Raw genomic sequence first — 11,513 nt, forward strand, 5'->3', positions numbered from 1 at the left:
AAAAAGTAAGAAGAAAAAGGGCAGAGCATATAACTCAGTGCAAAGACCCTGGGCTCAATCCCCAGTACTGCAAAAATCTTTTAATAAAATAAAATGAAATTAAAGACAGAGACCTTAGGATTATAACAAATAACTTAAATGCAAATGGCCTAAACAGATCAATTAAATGGCAACAATGACAAAGTAGATAAAAAATAAGATGGAACTATATGTTGTTTATAAGAAGCTCTACAATTTCAAAGGCATAGGTAGGTTAAAAGTAAAAGGATGAGCCAGGCATGGTGGTACACACTTGTAATTCCAGCACTCAAGAGGCTGAGGCAGGAGGATCACTGTGAATTAGAGACCAGCCTGGGCTACATAGCAAGTTTAAGGCCAGCCTGAACTATACAGCAAGCAAGACCCCACCTCAAAAAACAAAAACAAAAAAAGGACAAGGATTAAAACAATGAAGCTAGGCATGGTGGTGCATGCCTATAATCCTACTACTAGGATTACACTTGCTGAAGTTAAAACAGGAAGGATCACACAAGTCCAACTTCAGCCTGGGTAATTTATCGAGTTAGCAAGATCCTGCCCCTCCAAAAAAAACCTCAAAAGGCTGAGAAATGTAGCTCCGTGTAAAGGTCTTGGGCTCAATCTCCAGTAATGAAAAAAATAAGTAAAAGGATGAAAAACATATATACCATGTAAACATCAAAATTAAAGCAGCACAGCAAAGACAGTTACTAGAAGAAAAAGGCTGTTAGGTAACAATAAAAGTATTAACCTCCAAGAAGATATAATGATCCTCGCTGTGTACACAGAAAACAACAATCTCAAAAACAGAAAGAGCTGAAAGGAGAAACTGACAAGTACAAAGTTACAGGTGAACCTCAGCACCAGCTTCTCAGCAACTGGTTGAACAACAAGACAGAAAACAGGGCCAGGGATTTGGCTCAGTGGTTCCACTGCCTGCCTCACAAGCACAAGGGCCCGAGTTTGATCCCCAGTACCCCCTCAAAAAATACAGAAAATAATCGAAGACACAGAAGACCTGAATAACATGGACCAATCAACAAGATTTTAATCATAGAATATTCCACTCAAAAAAGGCAGAACATATATTATCAAATGCCTCTGAAACATTCACCAACACAGACCACATCCTGGGCTAGAGAAACAAATCTCAACAATTTAAAAGAACAGAAATCACAGTGGATATATTTTCCAACCACAATGGAACCAATAGTAAGACAACAGGCAATTCTCTAAATACTTGAAAATTAAACAACATACACCTAAGTACTCCACATATCAAAAGGAATTTTCTGAGGAAATTAAAAAATATGTTGGATTTATGAAAATACAACACACCAAAACATATTGGATGCAGATAAATCAGTACCAAAAGTAAAATTTGTAACATTAAATACTTACCTTAGAGAAGAGGAAAGGTATCAAATCTCTAAGTTCCTTAACCAAAAGCTAGGAAAAGTAAAATGGAATGGAAGTAAGAGAATGAAACAATAAAGAACATGTATCAATGAAATTGAAAGCATGAAAAAAATAGGGAATCAGTGAAGTAAAAAGCTGATTATCCAACAATATCAATATAGCTAACAAACTTCTGGAAAAACAAAAAGAGATTATATAAACCATAAACATCAAGAATGAAACAAGAGAGATCGCTGCATATTCAGCAGCCCCTGGAAGGATAATGGTAAATACCACAACCATATTACATTCATATATTTCAGTAACTTAGAAGAAATGACCAATTCCTCCAAAGCTAAAAGCTATCAAAACTCAACCAAGATGACATATGTAATCTAAATAGTCCTATAAGCATCAAAGAAATGGGACTTGTAAGTGAAAGTTATCCAATAAGGAATATACAAAGAAGTGGGATTTGTAAATGAAAGTTGTCCAATAAGGAATATACAGACTCAGATTATTTTATTGGACCTTTTAATCAAATATTTAAAGAATTAAAACCAACTTTTCACATAATCTTCCATAAAAGAGTTACATAACTACTCAGTATGTGAGGCTAATGTGTACTAATACCAAAACCAGAAAAAGTAAAAAAGAAAGAAAACTAAAAATCAACATCTTTTATGAAAGTGGACACAAAAATCCCTAGACAAATAATTGCAAATAAAATAAATAGTGTATATTAATAATTACACACCATGACCAATTATGCAAGGCTGGTCAACACTGAAAAATCAATCAAGGCGAGCTACTGTCTCAACAGGGTAAATATGAAAAATCATGTGAACACTGACACAGAAAAAGCACTTGCCAAAATCTATCAATCATTCATGATAGCTCTCAGCACATTAAGAGTGAAACTACTTGAACTTATTAAAGAGCTCTATGAAAAGTCTGAAGTTAATATAATACTAAACAGTGAAAAACTAGATGAGTTACCCCTGATAGCAGAATCAAGACAAGTTTGTCTAACCACTCATATTCAATATAAAATTGGAAGTTTTAGCCACTGCAATAAGGCAAGATAAATAAAAGACATACTGACTGTACAGGAAAAAACAAAATGGTGCATATTTTAAGAGGCATAGTTAGCCAGGTAGAAAATCTCAAGGAATTGAGTTTTCTTAATTCTCCCCAAGTTGATCCGTAGGTTTAAGATAATTCCTAAATGTGATTTCTTTATAAAATGGAGTACTATTCAGCCATAAAGAATGAGAAATTAGAGACATTTATTGCTAAATGGATGCACATTGAGACCATACTCTTAAGTGAAATAAATAGGGCACACATGTAAATACTGAGCAGCTTCTCTGGTGTGAGAAACTGAAAGTGTAAATAAGGATCAAAAGGCATAATAGAGGGCCAGGGATTTTAGCTCAGTGGTTCTGCCACCTGCCTTGCAAGTGCAAGGACCCTAATAGATATTTCCCTCAAGGGAGGGCAGGGGAATGGGGAAAAATAAGAACCAAGATAGATTATGTAAAGGTACAAATTTCCAATGGTGAATGTCCTTATATTGTATACCTAAAATTTGGCAATAAAATTAATTTTTAAAAAGATAATTTCTATCAAAAACTTCAGAAAGTTTTTTTTGAAAAAAACATAATCAAGATTATTCTAAAATTAACATGGAAAAACACAGGACCTAAAATAGCGTAAAGCAATTTTGAAAAGAAGACTAAAGTAGGAAGGATCATTCTACCTGATGTTAAAGCTTACTGTGCAACAAAAGTTATCATGATAGCGTGATGTGGCAGAGATAGAAACAGATAAGTGGAGCCAGTTGTGACAGTTTAATCCTAGCACTCTGAGAGGCAGAGGCAGGAAGGAACATAAGATCAAACTCAGCCTGGGCAATTTAGTGACTTAGCAAGACCTGGTTCAAACTAAATATATAAAATAAAAAGGCATGGGATGTCTCAGAGCAAAGGCCTGGGTTCAATCCTCAGTACCACACAAAAAAGGGAAAAAAAACAAGTTAGTGAAACATAACTGGGAACCCAATAATATGCCTAACTGATACTTGATAAAGGTGCAAAGCAATTCATTCAATGGAAGGAAGAAAACCAGTAAGAAGAAACCTTGATAAATTAGACTTCATGAAAATTAAAAGCTTTCTCTCCACAAGAAAAAAAACCCTACAGTATAGGGAAGACAAAAAGGCAAGTTGAAGATAGGAAAATATATCTGCAAATTGCATATCCAACAAAAGACTAGTTTCTACACTATCTAACTCAAAACTCAGTGGTTTAAAAAATAAACACTTAAGACAGAAACAGGTTATTTCATAGAAAAGAATGTTAAGATGGAAAATTAGCACATGTAAAGGCAAATGCACGTTTAATCCACAATGACATATTACCATATTCCTATCAAAATGGCTAAAATAATAATGAAACACCAAACACTATAAGGATACAGAGAACATGAGTTACATATTGCTACTGGGAATGTAAAATGGTTTACCCACTCTGAAAATAGTTTAATACTAAATATGTAGTATAATATTAAATATGCATTTAGCATACCACCAATCAAGTAACTGCATGAAAAAATATGTTCACACCAAAATCTATATACTAATGCTTGTAGAAGCTTTGCTTGTAATAGATAAATAACTGGACACAATCTAGATATCCTTTAAAGAGTAAGTGGATAAACAAGCCATGATACATTCATATGACAGAACAGTACTCACCACTTAGAAGGAACTGCTGAAATGCACAAAGCTACTACTTTTGCAAAAAAACAGATAAATTTCCAAGGTATTCTGTGTAGAAAAAGTCATTCCCCAAATTTAAATGCTATATGAGTTGGTTTGTATAACATTGTTGTAAACATTTTTGCAATGAAAAAATTATAATTAGGGAGAACATACTAGCAGTTGGGTAGGTGAGGGAAGAGATCAGGGAGGTAAATGTGTTATAAAAAAATCAACAAAATGTTTCATGAAAGTGATAGGACAGTTCAGAATTTGATGGACACCTGAACCTATACATAAGATTGCAGAAAACTAAATACACACACAAATGAATACCAAGACAGCTGAGGACATAATAGATCATTGTCAGTAACTGTGATCAACTGTATCAATGTCAAAATCCTAGTTATAACATTTTACTGTTTTTTTGCAAATATTATTACTGGGGGAAACTGGGTAAAGATTTTACAAGAATTCCCTGCATTGTTTCTTATGCTGACATATAATTTGGAAATATCTCAAAAAGTAAAGTTTCATTTTGAGAAGTTTATCACCAAGAAGTAATATTAAGAATACTGACAAGCCAGGGACTTAGCTCAGTGAGGCTGCCACCTGCTTAGTAAGCACAAGATCCCGAGTTCAATCCCTGGTACCAAAAAAAAAAAAAAAGAATACTGATGAGTCTAGAATGAAGAGTGCTATTTGCAATAGTTACCATTACAAACTCACCAAAACTGGAACTGATGATCACTGTCATTTTCCATTAAATTTGGGCCATTCATTGACTTAGGTCTCACTTTGGGGAGGGAGGTGTCGGGTATCAAACTTGGGCCCTTGCGCTTGCAAGGCAGTAGCCGGAACCACTGAACTAAATCTGGCCCAGTAAGGTCTCATTTCTAAGTTGGGTTGTTTTAGGCAACAGTTTTATAGTATATGTCCATGGGCTGGGGATTTAGCTCAGTGGTTCCGCTGCCTGCCTTGCAAGCGCAAGGACCTGAGTTGGATCCCTGGTACCAAAAACAAACAAACAAACAAACAAATAGTATATGTCCATAACACATGATGATTACATTCATTGTGGGGAGTTGGTACACATGCATAGTACATTTTAATATGTAAAATATTTTCAAGTGCTGAAAGACAAAACATCTCACCCAGTTTTTTTTTTAAATCAAGTGAAAATATCCTGCTGGGATGAAGGAAAAATAAAGGCATTCTCATACAAACACTTTTTTAAAAAGTTGTCACTGGGTGAATTACCCTTAAGGAATGACGAAAGAAAACCCTTCAATCTGAAAGGATAGGAAGGGAGGAATCTTGTAGCATCAAAAAAAAAAACAGAAGAGCAGAAATATTCATGTAGGGAAACTAGATCACTCCTACAATACTTGTGAAGCAGGTGGTGGCACCACTGAGCTAATTCCCCGGCACCCAACTCCTACAATACTTGAGGGAACAGAAAATAATACTGCCATTTTGGAAAACAACTTGACAGTGTTTTATGAAACCAAACATATAATTAATATGTTGATCCAGTAATTACACTCTAGGGAAGTATCTCAAAGAAATGAAAACATATGTTTGCACAAAAATCTGTACATGAGTGTTCATACCAGCTTTAATTCTAAATACCAGAAACAGGAAACAACCCTGATATCACTTGATGGGTGAAAAAAAGAAATGTACTATGGTATATCTATACCATGGCATAGTACTCAGTAGTAAAAGAGAAATAACTACCAATACAAACACTGTCTTGAATGAACCTCCAGAGAATTATGCAGAGTGAGAAAGCCAATCTCAAAAGATGGTAGACTATGAGTCCACTTATATAAACTACAAATTTTAAAAAATATATACAAAGGAGGACAACAGATTAGTAGTTGCAAGTGGCAGGGACAGAGCAGAATAGAAGCAAGAGGGTTAAAAGAGGAAAGTGGATATGGCTTCAAGGGGTAACAGGATCCTTATTTCTGTATCTTGATTGTGATGGAGGATTTAGAAACCTACGCATGTTATGAAATCACACACACATGTAAAAATGAGTACATCTCAATAAAATCTGATTTTATCTATATAAATATCTTTGTTTTTACATTTTACTAGAAGTTTGTCAGATGTTCTCACTGGGGAAATTTTATGCAACTAAAATTTTCTCAAAATAACTTAATTTTCATTAGGAAAAGCTAGCATTAATTCACATGAAGAGAGTGATGGTGAACCTTTCAGAGCTTTCAACATAACAAAGAGTTGGCTACAGCACACATGCCATAGGTTTGCCACCACCAATCTAGACTAGTCTACTTGTGATATACATAATTTTAAACTCACCAGAACTGGGAGAACTAGACATAGATGAATAGGGAGATATTTCACTCTCATATTCCATTATATGTAAGTTGTTCATTGTCTGAAGGTTCTTGTCAAAGCCAGTTTCTTTTTCACCCAACATTCCTATAAAAAATATTTTTGAAATGCTGTAACACTGCTACTCATATTGTATACCCAGCAAAACTATCCTTTAAGAATGAAGTAAAAATAAAGACATTCACAAAGAAAAACCCAAAGTATTTGTTACTAGCTGACTCTTACTTAAAAATTGCTAAAGGAAAATCTTTGATCAGAAAGACTATGACAGAAGGAATGGAGCATCAGGAAGTAAGAAAGAACAGTAGAAGAGCAGAAGTATGGCTACAGAAAAAATAGCACCATCATATATTACTGGTAGGAATGGGAAATAGTACAGCCACTGGAAACCAGTTTATCAGTTTCATATCAAACTAAACATATAGTTACCGAAGGACCCAGCAGTTGCACTCTTGGGCATTCAGCATAAAGAAATGAACAAACAAAAATAAATAAAATATACATGTTGAGGATATATACTCCTAAGTGAAATAAATAAGTCGCACATGTGTAAATACCGAATAGTTTCTCTGGTGTGAATAAACTATAATAATACATAAGATCCTAATGATATAATGGACAATGTGAAATAGGAAGAAAAGGGCTAAAGGTGTAGGGAAAGTGGGAAGGGTAGGGGAAAGGTAATAAGGGAAAAGAAAAAAAATAGGAGAAAATGAAAAAATGGAAATGAAGTATTTGTAAATGGGGAGGAGAGGAGGGGGTGAAGGGAGGGCAGGAACAAGGGGAAAAAACGAGAACCAAGACCTGTCATGTAAAGGTACAAGATCCCAATGATGAATGTAACTGTACTGTATACCTAAAAAGTACCAATAAACTCAATGAAAGAAAAACAAACAAATAAATAAATAAAATAAAACTAAAAACTTAAATGAGCATTTACAGCAATGTTATACCTTACAGTCAAAAACGAGAAGCCTAGAGACTTCAATGGGTGAACAGATAAATTATAGTGCAACTAGACCATGGAATATGACTCAGCAATGAAAAAGGAAGAATGAAGGATATATAATATGAGTGAATCCTTGGTGAATTATACTGAAGAGAAAAAATACTGTTTATATGATACTGAAGGGACAAACGACAGATCTGGAGAAAAGATTAGTGGTTGTCAGCAGTTAAGAGAAAGCAGAGGTGGGAGGGGGATACTGACTGGAGGAAAGGAAATGTGGTTATAAAAGAGCAACATAAGCGATCATGCTGTTGATAGAACTGTTCAAGGGATTCCTATAAAATACAAGGCACTACACTTATAGTAAAATTGAACTGTGATTCACAAACATACATATGCACACAAATGAAGACAAGTAAAACTGGGTACATCTCAATATATATATAAACAGTATCACATCAATATCCTGGAAAAAAAAACTAGGTAATGGGAGCAGAGGCTTTTGCTGCATTATTTATTACAACTGTCTCTTGGCTAAATTTTTCTGGAAAATTAAAAAGTTTAATTAAGAAAAGCTACTGCTAAAAAAAAGCTACTGCTATCTTGCACTAAAGATGTTAATGAATCTAGGTTCAATAGTGCTACATGCAATACATGTCATTTCAAATTCTACAAAATGGAAGAAGATGCAGTGAGATGATGTCATTTTCCAATAAAGGTAAATAATTTGTCTCAGGGCTCCTTTCCAGGCTGGTTTGTGCCTTTCTGCCAACATTTCTATAAATAAATGTTATCAAATATTGAAATAAAAGAAATCTAAAAAAAAAGAAATCTCAAACATGAATTCTTTATCAGAAAAAACTATTCTTCATGAAAGAAGGGGAAATAAAAATATTATCACATGACAGAAAACTAGAAGTATCTGTTAACAGCTGAGGTACAATAAAAAGAATGGCTAGCCAGGTGCAGTGGCATACGCCTGTAATTCTCAGCTACTTGGAAGCCTGGGGGAGGAGGATCACCTGAGCCCATGAGTTTGGGACCAGCATAGAAAATACAGCAATAACAAAATAAAACAAAAAATAATAACTAAAAAAATTTCAGACAGAAAAGAATGATGAAAGACCAAATCTTTAGCATGAAAAATGAAGAATAATGAATGTACAGGGGAGCAGAAACAATCACTTACACAGCTGTTGGGAACCTAACATGGTACAGGCTTGCTGAAAAACCATTTGGCAGTTTCTTATAAAACATGCAATGACCATACGACCAAGTATGTGCCCTCTTGAAGACTTATTCAAGAAAAATCAAAAAATGTTTATATAAAAACCCATACATAAAAAGTCATAGAAGCTTACTTCTAATAGTTAAAAACTGAAAAAAACCCAGATCTCCTTTAATGGATGAACAACAGATAAACAAGCTGTTGTCCATCCATAGCATAGAACAGTATTCAACAATTATAAAAGGAAAACTGATACATGCAAGAAGACAGAAGAATCTCCAGGGAATTATGCTGAGGAATTATAGTTATAAAAGGGCCACAGGAGACATTCTTGTTGTAATGGAAATGTTGCTTATCTTAGATATCAAATCTACTTAAACCAGGCATGGTGGCGCACGCCTGTAATCCCAGCACTCAGAAGGCTGAGGCAGGAGGATCATTGTGAGTTTGAGACCAGCCTGAGCTACACAGTGAGTTCCAGGTCAGTCTCAACTACATAGTGAGACCCTGTCTCAAAAAACAAAAACAAAAACAAAAACAAACTTACTTAAGATGATAAAATGGAATAAAACTAAATACATACACACAAATTAATATAATTAATCAAGGAAATATCAATAAGATTTGTATATGCATCAATGCCAATATACTGGTTGTGATGTTGTTCTATCATAATTATACAAAATTGTTATTGGGAAAAATGGGTAAAATATAAAGGATATTTCTCTCTGTATCATTTCTTACAACTGTGTACCTTACATTCCCACAAAATTAAAGTGTAGTTTTAAAATACCACTAGTTTTTCATTAAGGATGTTCATGGGTCTAGATGAAAGTGATATTAGCTAGCACTATGAATCATTTTGAACTCACCATAATTGGTGCAAGTGCAGTAAAGTGAAGATGAAAAGCTCTGATCTCTGTCACTTTCCAGTGAAGATGGGCAACTCAATATCTCAAGACTGTCTTCTGAGCTGTTTTCCATATTTTCTGGTATTTCTATCTTTACAAATTCTTCACTTACTGAAAAATAAGAATTATTAATCATGAATTCAATATTGGGTAAAATTATCCTTCAGGAAAAAGGGAAATAAAAATATACTCACAAAAAGTAAAATTAGAATTTGTCCTTAGCAGATTTATCTTTTGTTGGTGGTGGTGGTGGTGGTTTTTGTTTTTTGACTATGTAGTTTAGTCTGGCCTTGAACTCACAGCAATCTCCCGTCTCACCCTCCAGAGTGCTAGGATTATAGATGTGCACAACACCTGGACAGATTTACCCTTAAAAACATGGTGGCACGTGCCTCTAATCTCAGCCCTCAAGAGGTTGAGGCACAATGGATTTTGAGTTTGAGGCCAGCCTGAGCTAGACAGAGAAAGTTCAAGACTGGCCTAGCCTAATAGTGAGACCTGACTCAAAAAAAAAAAAAAAGACAGATGTGGTAGTGCACAACTATAATTCCAGCACTTGGGAAGCTGGGGCAGGAGAATCACTGAAAATTCCCTACATATTAAGTTTAAGCCCAGCCTGTATTACATAACAAGACCCTGTCTCAAGAAAAGAAAATTTAATGTCTAAAGAAAAATCTTCAAACAAAAAGGATATTTACAAAAGAAGGAATTCTGGAGTATCAAGAAGGAAGAATAATGGAAAGATTAGAAATACAGGTGTAGGAAATCACCCATACATTGCTACTGAGAATTTAAAATGGTAGAGCCTCTCTGGAAAACTCTTTGGCAGTTTCTTGTAAAACAAAACATGCTATTATCATAAAGCCAGCAATTGCATTTTGGCATTCATGACAGAGGAATAGAAATATATTTACAAAATACAAAAGCCAGGATATGCATGTTCATAACAGCTTTACCTACAATATCCAAAAAATGGAAAGAAAAAAAACAGATATCCTTCAATGAGTGAATAGTTTTTTTAAAAAACTGTTTATATCTATACCATGGAAAACTCATCAATAGAAAGGAAAGAAATGGAAATATATTTACACAAAAATGTGCACATGAATATTCACAGTAGCTTTATTTTCAATAGCTAAAAATTAGGAAAACATCTAGATGTCCTTCAACAGATAAATGGTTAAGCAAAATATAATATATCCAAACCATGGAATACCATTCAACAATAAAAAGAATAAACTATTTTTTTCAGCTTTAACTGAGTTTATTGGTACATTTTAGGGATACAGTACAGTTACATTCATTGTTGGGATCTTGTACCTCTACATGACAAGTCTTGATTCTCATTTTTTCCCCTTACCCCTGCCCTCCCTTCACCCCCTCCTCCCCTCCCCATCTACAAACACTTTATTTCCATCTTTTCATTCTCTCACATTTTTTTCTTTTCCCTTATTACCCTTCCCCTACCCATCCCACCTTCTCCACACTTTTAGCTCCTTTCTTCCCATTTCTAAATGTCAGTAATCTTATTAGGATCTTATGTATTATTGCAGATTATTCACACCAGAGAAACTATTCGGTATTCAGATGTACTTTTTTTTTTAACTATTTGAAGGTCAAGTTTTCCTGGTTTGTGTGTTTTTTAAAAAGCAGGCCACACAGGTACCTACTTTCTCATTTCCTTTTGCCTTGACAACCTGGAAGCTCAAAGATAAATATAATAGCCAACTATTATTAGGTTACTTTAACTTTGGGATATATTAATGTTCTTATCCTTAAAAGTAACCTATTTTTCTTTCTTTTTTTTTTTGTTATTGCATTCGGGACCTTAAGTTTGTAAGGCAGGCAGTGAAATCACTGAGCTAAATCCCCGGCCCAACC

The 11,513-nt window shown here is 34.5% G+C and overlaps 1 protein-coding gene across 1 annotated transcript in view; it reads right to left on the bottom strand.

Annotated features, from left to right (window-relative positions):
• The window catches only part of Bend2 (BEN domain containing 2), a 50,847-nt gene that overhangs the window by 15,499 nt on the left and 23,835 nt on the right, over window positions 1-11,513 (bottom strand). Inside the window, exons 8-9 of the mRNA XM_010643685.1 lie at window positions 9,594-9,743; window positions 6,509-6,631 (exon numbers count right to left, since the gene is read on the bottom strand). Of these exons, the coding sequence (XP_010641987.1) occupies window positions 6,509-6,631; window positions 9,594-9,743 (273 nt within the window). The remainder of the gene's footprint in view (window positions 1-6,508; window positions 6,632-9,593; window positions 9,744-11,513) is intronic.

Source organism: Fukomys damarensis, unplaced genomic scaffold (assembly GCF_012274545.1).
Source record: "Fukomys damarensis isolate Sample0158 unplaced genomic scaffold, DMR_v1.0_HiC HiC_scaffold_39, whole genome shotgun sequence".
Taxonomy (NCBI): Eukaryota; Metazoa; Chordata; class Mammalia; order Rodentia; family Bathyergidae; genus Fukomys; species Fukomys damarensis.